The sequence below is a fragment of the Haplochromis burtoni genome, unplaced genomic scaffold, assembly GCF_018398535.1.
Source record: "Haplochromis burtoni strain Fernald_Lab_line unplaced genomic scaffold, NCSU_Asbu1 Contig_38, whole genome shotgun sequence".
NCBI classification, from domain to species: Eukaryota; Metazoa; Chordata; class Actinopteri; order Cichliformes; family Cichlidae; genus Haplochromis; species Haplochromis burtoni.
Genome location: NW_024582399.1, coordinates 2,357,511 through 2,377,377, shown reverse-complemented (window position 1 = coordinate 2,377,377; position 19,867 = coordinate 2,357,511). Strand labels below are relative to the sequence as shown.

The window sequence follows — 19,867 nt, the reverse complement described above, 5'->3', positions numbered from 1 at the left end:
GTCTCCCCCATCACTTTCAGTGTGCACTTTTTTTTGGCACAACCTGACTCCCTAACCATTTTCCCAGTTTTATCAGGGATACAGTGGAATAAATTCCAGGCACTTTAGCTCAACATGGATTATACTGCCAAAAGTGTTCACTCTCCCATCCAAATCTTTTAATTCAGGTGTTCCAATCACTTTCATGGCCACAGGTGTATAAAATCAAACATCCAGGCATGCAGACTGCTACTACAAAAATGTGTGAAGGAATGCATCACTCTCAGTAGCTCAGTGAATTCCAGTGTGGTAATGTGACAGGATGCAACCTGTGCAACAAGTCCAGACGTGAAATTTCCACACTACTAAATATTCAATCGTCAACTGTTAGTGGGATTAGAACAAAGTAGAAGCTACACTAAATCACACTGGGGTCAGTGGATGCTGAGGCACATAGTGCACAGACGTCACCAACTCCAAACTTCACGTGGCCTTCAGATTAGCTCAAGAACGGTGCGTAGAGAGCTTAATGGCGCAGGTTTCCATGGCAGCATGGCTGCATCTAAGCCTTAGATCACCAAGGGTCGGATGCAGTGGTGTAAAGCACCCCACCACTGGACTCTAGAGTAGTGAAGATATGTTTCCTCGAGTGACGAATCTTAGTTCTCCGTCTGGAAATCAAATGGAAGAGTCTGGGTTTGATGGTCGCCAGGGGAACAGTACTGCTCTGACTGCATTGTGCCAATTGTAAAGTTTGGTGGAGGGGGGATTACCTTAGATCCAGTGAAAGAAACTCTTAATGCATCAGCATACCAAGACATCTGTGGGAACAGTTTGGGGGTGGTACCTTCCTCTTCCAACATGACCAGTGCACAAAGCAAGGACAAATGAATTTGGATGAATTAAAGCAGAGCCTATGAGACAGGCCTTTTTGTCCAAAATAATTGTCTGACCTCATAAATGTGCTTCTGAAAGAACGGTCAAAACGTCTCATAAACACTCTTAAACCTGTGGTAAGCTTTCCTAGTTATTGCTGCAAATTGTGGGCCAACATCACATGGATAAAGAATGAGAGGTCACTCAAGTTCATGTGTGTGTTAAGGCACACGAGCAAATACTTTTTGCAATACAATGTATAAATCATTGCTTGGGATTCATGTGGGCTTATCGCTGTATGAATTTCCATGAACTTTTTCTTAACTTTATTTTTCTCCACTGGTTTCTTTTAGCTCTTCACCCATTATTTTGTTCTTGTTCTATCTTATCTCCTCTTACTGCCACCTTTACCTCCTTCTTCTTTATTCACCCCTTGTCTACCACCCTCTTTGTAACCCATCTTCTCATCTCGCTCCTCCTTGTTGTGCTCTCCTCACAGGGCCCAGACCAGTGTGTAAAATGCCTCCACTTCAAAGACGGCCCTAACTGCGTAGAGAAGTGCCCCGATGGGCTGCAGGGAGCCAACAGTTTCATCTTCAAATACGCCAAGGCCAACAACGAGTGTCATCCCTGCCATGCCAATTGCACCCAGGGGTAAGAGAGGGATGATACATAAAGATGTGTCTATGTATGAAAGTTAATCCGTTTCTTTCAAGTGTCCACTCGCCTTCATAGTTACCCTGAGCAGCTTCTGGCTTAGGTGCTTTTATGCTGTTAAAAGCATCATGGAGTCATACTGCATTGCACTCAGGAGGTATAACAGACAAGGACCACCTCTCTCCCAAGGAGAGGGGACTGAAAGAGGGAGAGAGCATGATTTAATCTTGCAGGTGCTACATTCTTTGACCTGTTGCTAGATTTGGGGATGCCCTCCAGTCAGGGGTGGAATGTATTGACCCTTAAGGTACAGTGCAGATGAACTGAATGAATGAATGAAGGGACAGACAGTAGTAGGGGAGATATGAAGTCAGCAGGCAGAGTGATGTGGGAAAACGATAAAGAAGACATAGAGGAAAAATGGCTGGCTCTAGGTAAAGAAGCAGGTGGATGCATGCACCAAAGATCCAAAAAGGACCAGATTTAGCTCATTAAGGAGTGAGCAAGATAGCATTTGCCATCTTCTGCTTACATTTGAATAAAAATTGGGGAAACTGTCTGTGCTTGCTGTAAAAAGCACATTTAGAACTCATCCAGGGATAGCTGCCAAAATAGGTGTGAGATGATAATGGGGATTAGTACTGAATCAGTTATTCAGTTAATCTATTGAGACTTTGTACAAAAATGACAGTTTATTGCTTGTTTTTCTATTTCATATCATTGCAAATATGTTTTCATTTTGACCCATAATCTGAGAAAACAAGCCGTAAGGACAGAGGAATCTGGCCCTGGGAAAATGAGATAGCCACTTGTTGATATTTGTTGACAGATTTTTTTAAAAATTGGCAATCACTTAGCTGAACCTTTTAGTCTCTTGAGCCCAGTTTTTTAGCCTTAATTCTAGCATTATGAGTGAGAGAGGGTACATAATCATCTACACCACGAATATTCTTAAATTGAGTTGAATTTGCCACTTTATATCCAATTAGCTACTCGTGTATTTCTTTAAGGCATAATGTAATTTAAAAGGCTGAGTTTTGTATTTAAAAAATAAGCATATAGTTGTAACAGAACAGGACATTAGAGACTAAACTGTTTTGTTATACTAAGCTATAAATATGATTTATTCTGCTGTAAAGTTGGGGATTTTAACATGGGGTGTATCATGGCTCACTTTTGGAGTTAGCCTCAAGTGGCTATTAGTAGTGTCTTGTTTTGCAGATAAGTAGTGGGTTTTAAAATTGGACTAAAGTAATAGTTTAACTTTCAGAAAATATACAGATTTGCTCTCTTGCTAACAGTTAGATTGACAGCACCCTCATTAGTACATTACGCTGGTGTCACAAAACGGCTGGAGGCCGAGTACCAAAAATCAAACCCACGTGCAGATTACCCAAAGCGGAGGCTGAGGAAAGGTTTCAACAAAGGTTTATTAACTAGCACAAGAATGATGTTTACGATGGCACTTGGCTTTAGGCTTGACACATGGGACGTGAGGGTCTTGGCCAGGGGAGAGGGATAAAGCAAGGGGACAGGTCCAAGAAAGCAACGGCACCTGGCTGGTGATTAGCTACGTACTGGAAGAGAGGAGAGCAGTGTTAAAGCGGTAGCCAATGAGGAGTCCTGGAGAGGATGGAAGCTATGAAAATCTTCGTCTTACTGTGCAGGTGGGAGATGGAAGCGTTGAAGGAGAGGTAGTGCGGTCTGGGTGGGTTTGGTGGTGTGTGTCAGCTGTAACTGAGCGGTGAAGATCCTGTGGTGGTGTAAGGGCAGGAGGGCAGGCAGGTGAGGCAAGGAGATGATTCTGAAAGCAGGCGGGTTAACCAGATTTCCAAGATGAGTGGTTCAGTGTGATGGAATTTCCAGGAGTAACTAGAACACAAGATTGCAAGGTAAGTAAAGCATTGAGAATCATAGACATGACGCATGAGGCCTGGTTACCAACATAGGGTAGTTGACGAACTGGCGAGGAAGCAGTGTCAGCAAGCAGCTTAAATCTCCAACCTGATTTCCTCAATCAGCTTCAGGTGAGGGAGGCTGTAGGCCCTGCCCATGGGTGGATACCAGGGAGGTCCAGACCTTCAGCGGAATTTTCCAACCACACACCTAGACAGTGTTGCCAACTTAGCGACTTTGTCGCTATATTTAGCGAGTTTTCAGACCCCTTAGCGACTTTTTTTCTAAAAAAAAGACCCCTTAGCAACTTTTTTTCTAAAAAAAAGACGTGAAAGCGCGTATTGCTTTTACTCTCAACAAGCAGCGGGTGCTGTAACGCAGTCAGTTCTTCTTTTACTCTTTTACTCTTATGCTGTTTTGTGGATCACAAGGTTTAAAACTACTTATAAACACACACACAAAGTAACTCCACCAGAGTGCCTATTTCGGGTCACTTTTGCCGGTCCAAGCCCGGGTAAAGGAGCAGGGTTGGAATAGTGACATCAAAAAAAACAATAATTGCCAAAAGAAATTTAATTTGTATTTCTATATAAACTCTAGATGCAATTTAGGACGTTTTTTACTCACTTTATGTCTCTTCCACGATGTTATTTCTCTCTCCAACAACATAGGTTACAATTAGATTAGCATGACCAATTATGCAAATTAGGCAATGACGTCATTTAGCGACTTCTAGCGAGTTTTAGGACAGCCAATAGCGATTTTCCTTACTGAGGAGTTGGCAACACTGCACCCAGACCATGATAGCTAGTAGCCAAAGCTAGTTGGAAATCGGCTTAGCCATGTATAGAGACAGGAAACAGGTTTATAAATGTCCCCATTAGCTAACCCATCAACCTCCAAAAACTGGGCAGATGTTTGTGTTGTATATAATTTTGCACAGAGCCAAATATATATATTTTTTTAGCCTTATTTGCTATTTGGCTTAGTTTATTGCTAAGCTAATGGTCTTAGCTTAGCAGTAAACTAAGCCAGTTAGCATTAAACTAAGCTAGTCCTTAGCTTTATTTTTTTCATAAAAATAATGAAAACGGTGTAAACCTTCCTATCATATTCTACCCAACAAATCCAAAAGTATTATTTCCCTAAAGGTTAACCTGTGCCCTAATGCTCTGAAGGATGTGATAACATCACTTTTTTTGCTAAGTTTAGCGCAACCACCAGCAGCCTTTTATCTGTCTGTTCATATTGATTGAATTTTATCACTGATTAACTTTTATATATCATATATTATAATATATTATTTATGTGCTGTTTTTATTGTCTTGAAGTTGAGTACTGTCTGTGTGCTCTGAGACAACAGATGTACATTAGCAGCTAGGTATCACCAGTGCACTTAGTTTTAAATGTGTTCTGTTCCTTTTTAAACTATAAAATAACTAAATAAAATGTGGCAGATTTAAACACACAGTGAATTTATGTGAGTTTCTTAATGTTCTACAAAATGCCTGCCAATCAAAGTTATAAATAATAGTTTAGCTGTCACGTCTCTCCCGACATACTTTAATACTGAGGCCAAAGCAGTATAAGTCTTCAAAAGAATGGCAGTTGTGGTTGTGGGGAAAATTTACCGTTCTTACCTGTTTATGTTTTCATCCTCTAAAGCTTGTTTTTTGAAGCCAGTATGGCTTTGGCTTTGAACTTGAGCCCAGGCCTTTTTAGATTTTCTGCTAGTGGGGAGACTATTATGGAAGAAGCTGAACAGTGGGGACTGGTAAGACAGACAGAAGATGATGAGTGAGGTGCTGAGGTGGAGCTTGTCGGTGGTCTCTGCAAACAAAGTTAGACTTCTGAATCCTAGCAACAGGGCTGGCGAGACGATGTGCAGTAGAAAGGAACTTAATGTTCTTTCTCTAACATGGCAGGAGGTCATTTTATTTTACTGCAGCTAGCCTGTAAATGTTGATAGTATCAGTGCAGCTTTAAAGAGACATGGAAAGGAGAATTTTCGAAGTAGAGGGGATGACAAAGGATGGAAAAGGTACAAATTATTTACAGATACACAAGTTGAAGATCAAGAATATTATATATATATATATATTAAGAATATTATATTATATATATATTAATATTAATATTATCTTGTATAGAATCGGTACCTTGTTTAAGGACACGTTCACATGGCAGGTCACTCATTAGACGACTTTCCTGACAAAAAATAATCCCTGGCTTGTTGTGTCTGTTGTCAGAAAAGTCCTTTGTTCTCTGCTAATGCAGAAAGAAAACTGATTGAAAACACACACACACACACACACACACACACACACACACACACACACACACACACACACAACACTGGATACAGACACTGATTACTTGCTAATTAGCTATTTGGTACACCATTTAATTGACAACCAAGTGACTTTTGAGGAGCCACAGTTGTCACCGATTTAATTCCAAAGTTAGCCTGCTCTCCTAATTTGCTAAGCAATTTGTTGTGTCGTGTGTACTCACACAGCCTTCGCGTGCACACACACCGAAGCATTCAAAATCTGTTCTCCTGTGTCTTTCTTGTTGTTCAAAAGTCCTCCACTCAAGGATCTGGAATTAATGAGCAGCTAAGAGTCTACTCTAATCACTTCCAGCTTACCTAGTGTTAACAACACTTCTTACTGATCGCTGTGCTTTCACCACCATCCTGCTTTGATTGTTCCGATAGGAAGAAACAAAGATAAACTTGTATTTCTTGTTCTTGGAGAAAAAGATAAATGTGATTCTTCGAAAGATAAAGAGTGATATCTCACAAGAAACACTACAGCATTCTTCCTTTCAGTCATCAAACATTTCACGGCAGGGCCAATTAACAATGAAATGATTGATAATTTAATAAATGTGATGGAAACATGTATTGTAGACATTGGAGAGACTAAATTCTTTCAGCAGAAACCTCACTGATGTTAAATGGACTGAAAAACAAGATGTGCAAAGAAAGAATAAAGCATAATTAAAAGCGGTAAAGTAGGCTTACCTGCAAATTGTATACAAGCTCAGAACGTTTAAGGTATAAGATGTAGCTACCATGTTACATTGAGGCTACACTGAGACTTTGATAACATTGCTCACAGCTAGATGAGATATGCAGTACTTACTGATGGTTGTCATAGCGAAGCTGTGGACCAGGGTGTCCAACTCCAGGCCTCAAGGGCCGGTGTCCTGCAGGTTTTAGATCTCACCCTGGGTCAACACACCTGAATCAAATGATTAGTTCATTACCAGGCATCTGGAGAACTTCAAGCCATTTGAATCAGCTGTGTTGGATCAAGGCAATATCTAAAACCTACAGGACACTGGCCCTTGAGGCCTGGAGTTGGACACCCCTGCTTTAGACTATCTTAAAACCATAGATACCCCGAGTATCTATCCACTGTAGTCCACAAGATCATCTAGGAACTCAGCTGATCAGTAGGTGGTGATTTTGTACATGAATGTTAGGTCTGCAGCAGAAGTTACCATCACCCTTGTGAAAAGTACATTTTTGTAACAATAAAAACGCAGCATTAACCCTGAACTAAGCCCTCAAATACTCTACGTTGTAGTGTAGGCATCAGGTTTTCCTAAGGCAGGAAGAATCTTCAAGGAAATGTATAATGAGGTCAATGCGTTAGAAAGGCTCCACCATGGGTTGACCCATACAGGCCTCGCCCAAAATACAGATAGCTTACCCAATAAAATGGTTAACTCCAAAAAGCTTGTCGCACATACGTATACAGTCACATTGCTCTTTTACCTCTGTTTTTCTCTCTCCACCAATCCTTGAAGGAAACACATGCTGCTATCTATCAATTTGATCAATTCTAATGCTTTACTTTGTTTTTTAGGGAGTAGGAAGTCTTGTCCATCTGCCACGTGTCTCTGGGCAGGTAGCGTGCGGTGGGTTTTGAAAGCTGGTTTTGTAAATGTAAATTTTTGTAAATACAGAGAGCGGAAAAACCCCAAAGAGCTGAGGAGATTTGCATATTTAGGTGATTATTATCTGTGTATTCATCACTTGGGCGGCTCCTTTTTCCTCACTGACAAGCTGTCATTATGCTCAGCCGTTTATCAAGCAGACATGCAAACAGTATAACACCACTGCAATAAAACTGTATGCCATACATTTAGATTCTTTTAAGAAATATCCCTGCAGCTTCCATATTTAAGGTAAATGCCACTTTATAAAGCTGTGTGAGGAATGAGGGTGGCTGTTAATACCACTAGAAGGCCCGACAGTAAATCCTGTCATACTAGAATATGTGAATCTTGACCTCCATTCTCTAAAACTTTAGATCACAAGTTCACACCCAACATTTCTCAACCTCATTACTGTTTTTGGGGCTAAAATGAGGAAATGCTCAGTGGAGTCAGAAATGGCCTTATTGTGCACTTTTTTAAATTGCCGTTATTAATCTTTTATAACTATTGAAAGTTTTCTTTTTAGATTGATATTTGTCTCTTTCCCATTGATTTCCCCATAGGTTTGAAACAGCACTTTGGTTTGAACTAAATGATGTATGTTGGGATGTTTGTTGGGTTTTTTGTCTCAGCCCAGAAATCCATTGAAATAGCACGTGAACCAAATGAGAACAAACAAGCCTTCCAGCTCACACACCTCTTCGTGTCATATTGACAAGCGGTCAGCCATGCTCGGGATTCAATATTTCACAGGTCCCTGCCCAGTGACAGCTGATTGACGTGGAAGAAAAGCAACATGAGGTTTACTCATAACCTGTCCCCGATTTAATGGATGATCTCTCTGGTTTCTCTGCCCTGCAGGTGCGTCGGGCCAAGACTCCAAGATTGTGTTGGGATGATGGACAGGTAAGGCATCTCAGGATACATTTGTGATGTGGGACTGGGAGACCACCATCAGATCCTGCTAAAACTCATTAAAGTTTCTGTTAAATCCCGTACCTTATGATGCTCATTAACAACAGTGTAGTCCATCTGACAGGTAACATGGGAATCTTATGTTGTTGTCTAAGCTTGTGCTAAGCCTTCATCTGGTCCAATTATGTTACTTTGACTGTGTCTGATATGTGTAGATGGAACCAGCAAGGGGGAAAAAAAGAAAACAAAAATCCTCTGAAAACCTTAACAGATGTGGGATAGAGTGTATGGAGGAAAAAAAGTGCCAAAATAAATCAATAAATAAACTATTAAAAGTATCAAAGATATTTACAAAATGTTTCTTTAATTTGATTATAAATGATGATTTTGGTCCTTTGTATGTTGTAAATTTTTGCTTGAAAAACTGATATTAGCAACATTTTTATATTTATATTTTATATTTATATTGTCCTTCTTATTTAAAATTAAATTTTACATTTTTAGTTAACTTTTTAATTTTAATTTCGTTATTATATTTATTTTTCAGTGATGGCAAAAGCAGTACTTGGGTGGCCAAACGAAAAATATACATTAAGAAACTGCCATTAAAAGCACCAGTCTTTATATTAAGTATATTTATATGTTTTTGGTCACGTTTTTATTTTTATTTTCTTCTTTTTACATTCTTTTGAGCATTCTAAATAAGACCGTCTGTCATTGGAAGTGTTCTGTGGTATCAGTTTTTTATCCTTTAGAGAGACGGCATCCTGCGGTGAGATGATTGCTAATTTCTAATCAGGCTGAAAGCCCCCTCCTCGTTTGGTAATGAAGCAGAAATGCACAAAAAAAATTCAAATTAATAACGGGGAAATAATACACATAAGCAAATGAAAACAGAATTGAGTATTCTTCTAATACTTTATCAAATAATTTGTTTATACGTTTATTTAATAATGTCATGGTGCATTTAATGGCTTAATTAATTAATTTATTTTTATATATCTGTTTACTTGGACTTGTCATAGTGACACATCAGTTTTAGGCCTTTTATCACATTGGAGAGGGTATAAAGGAATTGTAAATCTTTTAAATGAATCTTTTAATTGATAATTAAAAGATGCAAAACTGATAACACTTTAATAACTAACTGATGATGGGAAGCCACTTCTGTAAAGTAGCTGTGTAAAGTATGAAGATGGAAAGCTGTGGGAAAGAGTAAAGAAAAAATGAACTTGTCAGCACGTTTTAGCTCCATTTTGATTATTATGTTGACAGACCACCACCAGAGACTCCTGACATAATAGCTAGTTCTGTAATTACAATCACTGATCTGCTACGTTAGTGTTTTTTCATATCTAAGAACATTCAGGTTAAATTGGGTAAAAGACGCTACCTTTTTTTGATCCACAGCACGGTGAATCATTACACTCAGAATTAGAATGGCAGATGGTAAATATAGTGCACCAAGTAGTGATTTCATTACGTGCAGGGTCATAATCAGGGTTTAGAAAATAGTGAGGCTTTTTTTCACTTAATCTATCACATTTTAGGGGTAAAACGTTTGCCCCACTGACCAGTAGGCTAAACTTCTAAATAAACTAGATCAAAGCATTACAACACAGTCAAATTTTGAAAACTTAAAAAAAAAAACAGCTTTCCTTTTCTGGTATGTGGAAATATGGAATCATCCCTTCATTTGAAATGTTAAAAAAAAGCATTTGGGAAAAAAAGTTACTACACAACAGCAGAAACCATTCGTCATGAGTCACACTTCGACCTAACACCTCTAAACGCAACCCAGTCAGAGGCACAGTAGGGCCTTTTCAGAGTCTTTTCAAAGTAAAAGCCATCTAGAGCAGCGGTCACCAACCTCCGGGCCTTGGACCGGTACCGGTCCGTCAGTCATTTGGTACCGGCCCGCGAGAGTAGAGGCTCAAGTGTGAAATGTATGCTTTTCAGGGTTTTTATCGGTTTTCAGCGTTATTTTGTTATTGTTTTTATCGTTAACTCGGTTTTCCTGGGTCTTTTCACGTGTGTTATGAATAAATCTTATTTTTTTCGGTACCAGTACTAGTTTTATTTTGTTGTAATTATCCGCGACACCTTAAAGGCCGGTCCGTGAAAATATTGTCGGGCATAAACCGGTCCGTGGCACAAAAAAGGTTGGGGACCGCTGATCTAGAGCGTCACATTACCCCAGTTTTACTCTTTTTTTCAATGACTTCCTGTCTATTTAAGAATGGATTTTAAAATTCCGTTGCTTGTTTTTAAGTCTTTGAATGGGCCCCCCTCCCCTTATTTATCTGAGCTTTTAAGTATCCAGACTCCTGCTACGGCACTAAGGTCCTCTACTGTTCTTATAATACTTGTAGGCCCTACACTGTGGACCCGCTACCCCTGAACACCAGATCTGATAATAATTTAGGGGCCTTCATGTTGTTACCCAAAGCTTGCCTGTTTTCCCTGGCTTTTAGAGAATTTAGTGCTTTTGGTTTAGTTGTTTTAAATGTGCTATGCAAATAAAGTACAAGTTGAAGGTGCCAATTTTTACCATCCTACAGAGGTCCAGACATCAATTAACTCATAGCTGGTTATGCCCAATGTTGTGTGTTACTTTTGTTGGCTAATCCTCTCCCAGATTTTTGTGCTAAAAGGAAACACATAGGTGCATTTGCCAAACTGTTGAACTTTTTTATAAAACCAGGATCTGATATTGAAATGGGACTTGGCTGCTATTATATCTTGGCTTAGTAAAGTACAAAAACAAATTAAAAAGATCACACTTTTAAAATACAGAATTTTATTATTATTATTAAGATACAAGACTAAATGTTCAAAAGGCTGAAAGAGCAGGTGGCAGCAAGAAATCCCCAAAATACATAAAAGCAGCTGCGTTACCAGCTACGGCACAGAGAACCGTATTACTATTATTAACAAAAGGGCAAAACAACAGCAAGCAAGTAGGGTTAAGAACATGTGGTGAACCTAAACAGCCCGAGGACGACAACAGTTCTATTAAAACACCCATAAAAGACAATTAGAGCAAATTCTAAAGAGAGACGGAGTCATTAGAATTTAACCAAACCAGTATACCAATAAAAACAGAAGCCACGAGGTCCTCTTAAACCCAGAAAATTAGACCTTTTTACTTTCCTCTGGGAGTCTTTTGCTGAGTCTCCGGGTTCTTCTTCTGCTCTTACAGCGGCGTTATTCCCCTGTCTCATCTGATGACCCTGTGTCACTTGTCTTGCTATAAAACCTATCCTCCTAATTAAAGTAGTCCTTTCCCTTGTTTAGCGCTGTCTCACTCTGTAATTTGTGTCACTGCCAGTTTCTCATCTTCTTTTGTTTGTTCTTTTTTCTCCCCCCTCCTGCCTTCTCCTTATTTCTCACCTCCTATCTACAGCTCCCCCCACCCCTTACACTTCCTTTATTTGTTGTTTCTCCTTGTCTGTCTTCCCCTCTCGACCTAATCATTTCAAACTGCCGCATTACTATTCACCACATGGCCGTATATCTCATTATGTCGAAGCCCACAGCCTCTTTGTAAATTTCAAGCTCCCCCTTCTTTAAGTCCATCACAATCGATATGGCAAATGCTGCGGCACCTTCCTCTACCAGAGCACCGTGGTACACAAGTCTTCCATTAGCCGCTAATGGTTTCCACAACTAATAGAGTTTTCAACTTCAGGTATCAGGTGGGAGCAGGTGTTATTTTATGCTATGCGGTTGTGTTGATTCTGCCATCGGCAAGAAGGGGAAAATGGAATACAGATTGGAAAGAAAGAGAAGAATGAGGGTAACAAAAGAAAAGAGTGTTATTAAGAAAAGAATTGAGTGGTAGCGTAACACTAGACACAAGTGAAAGGGGTATGTAAATGGCAAATGCATTAGTGCCATCATTAGTGAAGAGAAATAGCTTTTAACTTCCAACCTTTAGGCTTGCCTTAAGCAAGATTCACCTCAGAAGATGGAGAAGCAATTTGCGAAGGGTAGGTACTGTTAATTTCTCATTTGTTCGAAATTTGAAAGTCAGTGAAAACTAATTCGTATGAGTTGCTGGGCTTGGATTAACTATAAGGAAATCCAGCGCGGTGTAGCAGAAGCTGTGGCTCCTTTAATAAAGCAAGTAAAAGGATCACATAGCCTCAAAGGCTTTTATCTTCTGACCTGTGAAAATGGAAGTACCCTTCAATTAGAAATTGCTCTGTGCTCTATAGGGTGGGACTGTTTGGTGAAATGGGTTAGGGAAGGTAGTAAAAATAGCTGTGTGTGTCCGAGGTTGTTTATTATTGCATGTCGCTGCAACAACATGAGGGAAGGTGTGAGCAACTTGAGAAAGACTGGCCACAGTCACATTAAGGATTGTGGGTGGTTGCTGGTGGGAGATTGGACTGTTTGAAGAGTAAGGCATGAGTCGGGGAGGTGATCTAAGAAGTCATGAGCCATGCAGCAAGGGCAGAAAAAAGGAAAATACTTGCAAGGAGAGTTAAACCAACCCGGTTTTCATTCCAGGGGCGTCAAATACTGTCTCGCTGTCAAAGCTGCTGGTGTCTCAGAGATAGGTGCAAAGTGTCCTTTGGCATCTGTGTGAAGACAGCCCTGGTCTCGCAAATCATCTCATATGGACCCATTGATGTCATTTAAATCCGCAGTGTTATTGTTATGTATGAGAATTGTTTTTCACCTAAACCCAACCCAATTATCTTAATAGGTTTGGTGCATAAACCAAATAAATTTCAGCTTTTGGTCCAATAAACTAATCAAGTAGTTCTTGGTGCATAAACCCAACAAAGTACTTTTAGAAGCTCAAAGCATGACAAGTAGTTTTTGATCCCTAAACCTAGCCAAGTAGATTTTGGTATCAAAACCTAATCAAGCAGTTCTTGGTGCATAAACTCAACTAAGTAGTTTTAGCAGTGTAAAGTCCGCCAAGTAGTTTTTGGTGTCTAAACCTAGCTAGGTAGATTTTGGTGTGTAAAAACAACAAAGTAGTTTAAAGAACACAAAGCCAGACAAATCTTTAGTGGGTAAACCAAAACAAGTAGTTTTCAGTCCAAAGACCTAATCAAGTAGTTCTGGGTGCATAAACCCAACTAAGTAGTTGTAGAAGCATTAAGCCTGAGAAGTAGTTTTTAATGCCCAATCCTAGACAAGTAGATTTTGGCGCATAAACCAAACAAAGTAGTTTTAGACGCATTAGACGTAGACACATAGGAGTGTAAAGCCGGCCAAGTAGTTTTTGGTATCTAAACCTCATCTTAGCTTTTTTTCCCCCTACATCTAATAATTTAGACTTTACTGAATAGTTTTTGGTACGTAAATCTAACCTAGCAGGGAGAAAAAGTGAAGAAAACAATGCACAGCTTCTGTCTGATAAATGTGCGATTTTCTGTCCTACTGTTTCGGACTTCTGTTTCCCCTCACCCAGACCGATCATGGCATCCCGTCACATTTGCCTTGTTCTGTCATAGGTGTCTTCACCAAGCACCTCAGACACATTTCCTTTACCTTAGAATACAAAACAGCTTAAGATGACTGTTGTTGAAAACTGGAGCATCAGTAAAATTAAATATTTAAAACAAGACTACTATGTTATCATCCAGTGTTGCTGTGTGCAGTTAAAGGGACACTTTGTCTATGAAACATCAGCGGTTTCAGTATTAGATGCCCGGTGATGAGTGCGTGTCAGCCTTACATTAGAAGCATTTTGACCGATTAAAAATCGACAGTTTAACTGTGCGACACACGGCACAAACAAGCTATTTAATTGCTGCTAGCAGATGCTGAAAAAGGCTCTTAGCAGAACATTGTTTGTTTTCCACATGGCTCCACTGACATCAAACGATCTCTTAGCCCAACAGAAATGGGCCGCTCCACTAATAAACTTTTATGGCGATCTTGAAGCGAGCATCGCATTTTTCCAGCAGAAGACTCAATTTGACCTTCAGGGGTTAAATCTAAAGGGTGTTGGAGCAGATTGGATAATTTGTCAGCACTGGCTGAGGTTTGCACTTTATTGCAGTGTGCTCGTTAGTTTCTTAATGTTTCAGCAGTGTTCATGTGTTTTTTTCTCTCTTCCCCTGTCTCTACAGGACACCCCTGATAGCAGCTGGAGTCATCGGCGGCCTATTCATCATCGTCATTCTGGCGCTCAGCGTGGCCGTTTATGTTCGCCGCAAAAGCATCAAAAAGAAGAGGGCCTTGCGGCGTTTCCTGGAGACAGAGGTGAGAGAGTAGAGGGTAGAGCAAACATATTGGGAGGTTTCTCCTCACCTGTGTTTTCTGAATGCTTTCAGCTGAATTAAGTTTCCTTAAAAGGTTTCATTGCACTAAACCTTTAAGGAAACCTTGAAATATTAAACCTTGGCTAAGGTACTTAGCCAAAGCAGCCAGCGCAAAGGAAGGTTGGAAAATTATGCATGGTCACCGCTGCCCATCGATCTGGCCTTGAAGAAGGTTCATTTCTGGGAAGCGTTAGAGAGCGGAGCGGATTTCATTATCAAAGGTGAAAGTCAAAGATCGGGAAGGGTGCAGGGTTTATAAAAGCATCCATGCTTTGGTCCATGCCTTTTATGGTGCTACAGGACTCTCTCACACTGTTTCCTCCAGCAGTCATATCATCACTGCAGGTCCGCCGAGTTGGCCGTGCCCGTAGGTGGGGTAGGCTGCTTGTCATTCTGGATTAGGATAATTTACAGGTAGAGGCAGCAGTGTTATAGACAGCTGCCAGGCAGGAGATGGAATTAGAGGAGGGCAGCCATGGGCAGTTTCTGCCTCATCCCAGCCATGCACATCCATCTTAATCAAGCAGGCCCTGCTCAGACAGCCGCTTGACCCGGAGGGAAGTCTTCACTCCGTGCAGATTCGCTAATGTAGTGTCACGGAGCAGGAGGGGGTGGCTGAGAAGGATTCAGGTTGGGGGATGGGGATCCACTTGACCCTTTTTTCTTTGTTTTTTTTTTGCATTTCTCTGTTCAATGTTCATTCAGTGCTGCAGCAGGAAAGCCTGAAATAAAGCCAGCATAACCTTTTTTCCCCTCCCCTTCATTCCCTGAGGGGACGTGTAAAGTAATTAGACATAAAATCTTAAACGCCTCTGGCCCAGGGGCTACACAGATTAAGAGCGGGTCACAGGTTCCGCCCACATGCTCACATATTAGCAGCCGTGGAGTGTCCTGAGCTGGACGTTTAACCTCAGTCTTTTGGCAGTTACTGCGTACGAGAGCATCAGCCGAACGGCGAAAGGACAAAAGCAGTGGATCGATGCCATTACCTGACGGTTGTGATCGGTGCCTGAATATGTAATTCCCCTACTGTAATTTAAAATAATAGAAAGATTAAAATTTCAGTCCAGATTCCTGTTATTTATTGCTGGTTCTAGAAGGGATTAGGTTCTCCATTTGATTTTCGTTTTCCCTTAAATGTATCATCTCATTGTGCATGCACGCACTACTCTCTCCATCTGAATGCTTTCCCGCACTCTCGCCCTCCCGGCATCCTTTTAAAAAAAAAAAGACCATGCGCTTTTGCAGTTTATATCACGCCTTTTTTTTTTTTTTGGCTGATGAAACTACGTGATAGGCTTTGGACGGCCGAGTGCAGATTCTCTATTCAAACGAATAATGGAGCTGACTCTGTGTCTGTGAATGGAGATCAAGCTTGTCTGGATGAGGGATTTGGGGGACGGCGCCGGGCTCTGGGACTCCCCCTCTCTCTCCTTATCTGCCATAGCTTTTTTAAACAGAGTGCTCACCTCCTGCGTCAGACGGGAGGGAAAGATGCCTCCAGTGCATGCTGTCAGAACGTGATCTGAGCGCCCGACTCCGCATTTCCATATCAAGGACACGTGTGAAGGCTGTTGCACTGTGTTGACTTGCAAAAAAAAAAAGGAAAGAAACACTCACACTCACTCTGCCATTTCACTGTTCTCCCTTTCTTTCAGTATTTTCTCTGTTTTACTATTCACCGTCTGTCTCTCGTCGTGTCCTCACCTTCTCGTTTTTTCCCCCATTTTTGATCTCTGCTTATCTGTCTCCCTCCCTCGTGAACAGACGCTTTATTCCTCTGTCATCTTAACTTCCTGTTTTTGTTTTTGTTTTTGTTTTTCCTCCTTCTGTCTTGCTCTCCCTCACCTCTCTCTTCACCCCCTCACATACTGTGGAGCCTTTTTGATGAAGCCCCTGAAAACAGATTGCTTTCACACAGGGGACAGGCGGCACAAACAGCAGCAGTCCCCTCACTGCTGCAGCGTGACCCCAGGGTTTTGACCTTTGAACCCAGCTCAATGAAGTAGGACTAATGCCTTTGAATCCTCCGATGCCCCGCCCCTCGATCCCCCTCATCCCCCCCCTCCCCCCAAGGTCCTTCTTCTAGCTCCTTTGTACAGGCGTGAGTGTTTCAGCACCACGGGTGAGGACAGCTCCCCTGCTGCTCATACGCTCTCTTACATGAAGGGTTTCAGCATGGACAGCTCCTGTTGTTCACCCCAAGGCAGGCTGACTGAGCAGAGGCATGGGGAATCATCAGAAATGCATGCAACTGAAGTTTATGTTAAATTTAAGCCAAGATCTGAGAAATTCAAACCGAATATGACACCTAATATGTCACAGCAAATGTTAAACAAAGAGAATATACATGACACGCATTGTGGAACGTATGAAAGTTAACCCTCTGAGAAACCTTGTGGCGAATAAAAAAAGAGATTAAATATCACATTGCGTAAATCAGGTTTAATTTGGAGCTTCATTTTTGCTACAGATGACATTTTTGTTCAGTTTTATTGCTTACTACACTGATGATGTAGCAGTCTCAAAAATTCAAAAAACTCCATGTATTAAATATGATATACTTGGCATTAAAGGATTAAGGTACAAATTTGTGTTTTATATTACATCCAGCTTCTCAGTTTTCTCATACATAAGGATACATAGCATAAAGTTACATAAACCTCTTTAGAAAGGGCTAATAACCTGGGATATACTCCAAATACTCCGAAGCCCAAAATCATCCAATGAGAGGCACTTCTGCAAACCGAAGCGCCTTGTTTTTTTGGGTTTTCTTTTTTCGAGAGGTCAGAGAAGAATGTCTGGGCTGGTTTGAGCTGACAGAGAGGTTACGGTAACTTGGATAAACCACTCTTTACAGCAGTGGTGAGCAGGAAAGCATCTCAGAAATGCCCAGCATGTCAAAGCTTGAGGCAGACGAGGCAGAAGACACAGCTGAGTTCCACCCCTGTCAGCCAGCAAGAGTAATCGGAGGCAGTAGCGGGCACCGGGCTCAAAAGAGCTGGACAGTTGAAGACTGGAAATAAAAAAAAAAAAACAACATAGCCTGGCAGAAATCCCAGCTCTGCAGAGGTCTCGTTTTTTCTTTCTTTTGCTGATTAGCTGGATCAGGTGTCAGGTGTGTTGTGCTAATCAAGAAATAATCAGGTGTGGGTTCTGAGGACCAGGACTGTTTGTTTCTGTGATTTGATTTCTTTCCTCGGTGGACTTTTTATAGGCATGCACTGCGCTTCTGTAACGAGAGTCGTAATCAAAAAATAAATGGACTCATTAAAGAAACAAATACTCAACTGAAGGCATCGGTCCATTTAGATATCTATGTATCTACATTTTTGCTGTTTGTTTATATTACTGTGTCTAAATTGTTATGGTCGATCGTGGCTCAAGAGTTGGGAGTTCGCCTTGTAATCGGAAGGTTGCCGGTTCGAGCCCCGGCTTGGACAGTCTCGGTCGTTGTGTCCTTGGGCAAGACACTTCACCCGTTGCCTACTGGTGGTGGTCAGAGGGCCCGGTGGCGCCAGTGTCCGGCAGCCTCGCCTCTGTCAGTGCGCCCCAGGGTGGCTGTGGCTACAATGTAGCTTGCCATCACCAGTGTGTGAATGTGTGTGTGAATGGGTGGATGACTGGATATGTAAAGCGCTTTGGGGTCCTTAGGGACTAGTAAATCGCTATATAAATACAGGCCATTTACCATGGTCACTTTTATTCTTCAGCACAGTCTGAACTCTCTTAGGAAGCTTTCTTTAAGTAGTCTTCAGGAATAGTTCTCCAGGCTTCTTGAAGGACATTCAAAGCTCTTCTTTGGATGTTTCTGCTTTTTGTTCTGTTCTCTGTCAGCATGGTCCCACACTGCTTCAATAATGTTGAGGTCCGGACTCTGGGGAGGCCGATCCATGACTGATAGTGCTCCACTGTGTGTTTTTCTATGCAGGTATGATTTTACTGCATTGGCATTTTGGTTGGGGAGCATTGTCATGCTGAAAAATGAAGCTGTTGTTAATCAGATGTGTTCCAGATATTTTTGCATTGTGGATCAAAATCTGATGGCACTTTTCTGTGTTCATAATTCATCAATTTTTGCAAGATCTCCAACACCAATCTGGATTCATCACTCGTTTAGACCTATTGTTACTGATTTTCAGTCCAGTTTTTGTGTAATTTTCATCCCTCAGCTTTTTATCCCTGTTTCCTTTCCTTAAGCATTTTTGACAGCACCCTTCCACAAAGAACATTTCTGATGACACTTCAGTGTTCAGTAGATGATCAGCTGAAGGTCTGGATGCATCTCTTATCTCCTGTGTCAGGTCTTTGCTGGATTATTTCCTGTTTCTTAACGATGTGGTTCAGATCATTCTTTTAGGTCTGACACTTCTTCTTTTGTCCTCCACTTTTCCTCAAATTTTTTAAGGACACACTGCACACCATGCTGAGATATGCCAAATGTTTGGCAATAGCTCTTTGCGAATTACCTTGTTTTGTGACAGCCTGCTAGTAACAAAGTGCCTAAAGATACAATTTAAAATTGATTCTTTGTTAAGTTAACTGTATGTCTAGACAAAAACACTGGTTCATCCCTTGAATTAGGAGCCTTTACTGTGCTTGACTGATTCATAGGTCAGTGCTAAATGGTTTAACAAACAAAAACGTTCAGGCACAAGGACTGGACTGAAAATGAGTGAAAAAAGAACCAATGTCCAAATAAATATTGTATTGTAAAATATCAAAGAAGAGCAGAAATGTTTGGAGTAACAGACAGTATAATACATACCGTATAATCAATGCTAACAACAACAGGGAAGTTAAGTAGGAAAGTAAATAACACAGGCAATTAATTTACAAGTAAATGTTAAAAAAAAGAAAAACATTATTGATTTAATTATTTCATAATTAATCCCTATATTTAGTTATAATATTATCTTTGGTTTATTTAAAGTCATATTTATTAATTCATCAATTTTGGCACATTAGGTCCTCCATATTTTCCAAACTTAGCCTAAAGTAAAGAACTTTTTTCTTTTTAAATGATAACTGTGAAAGTTACTGAGTCTTTTTCAAGTGACAGGAGAGATGAGTAAGAAAAAGTCTGTTTCAGTCCGTACAGCAGTGGAGGAATTAGTTACTGCTCGCCTTTCTCCAATATAGCACTCTTGTTTAAGCACTCTCGCCAGATTTGAATAATAAAGTCAATATAGCAAATTAAAAAAAACAAGGGTTGACCCAATGTACTTTCCGGCTGAGGCAAACTTATTAACATTCAAAGCCGCTAACCCCCCCACCCCCACCACACACACACACACACACACACA

The 19,867-nt window shown here is 40.7% G+C and overlaps 1 protein-coding gene and 1 long non-coding RNA gene across 4 annotated transcripts in view; one reads left to right on the top strand and one right to left on the bottom strand.

Annotated features, from left to right (window-relative positions):
• Positions 1 to 19,867, top strand: part of LOC102292440 (receptor tyrosine-protein kinase erbB-4) — a 376,157-nt gene that overhangs the window by 283,182 nt on the left and 73,108 nt on the right. For all 3 annotated transcript variants that reach the window (XM_005920194.3, XM_005920195.3, XM_005920193.3), the window contains exons 15-17: positions 1,355 to 1,509; positions 8,221 to 8,265; positions 14,370 to 14,502. In XM_005920194.3, coding sequence (XP_005920256.1) covers positions 1,355 to 1,509; positions 8,221 to 8,265; positions 14,370 to 14,502 — 333 coding nt within the window. The remainder of the gene's footprint in view (positions 1 to 1,354; positions 1,510 to 8,220; positions 8,266 to 14,369; positions 14,503 to 19,867) is intronic.
• Positions 2,939 to 5,385, bottom strand: LOC102292231. The gene is made up of 3 exons (XR_315647.2): positions 5,049 to 5,385; positions 3,173 to 3,384; positions 2,939 to 3,089 (listed from the first exon to the last, which is right to left on the bottom strand). It is a non-coding gene; the product is annotated as an uncharacterized LOC102292231 (long non-coding RNA).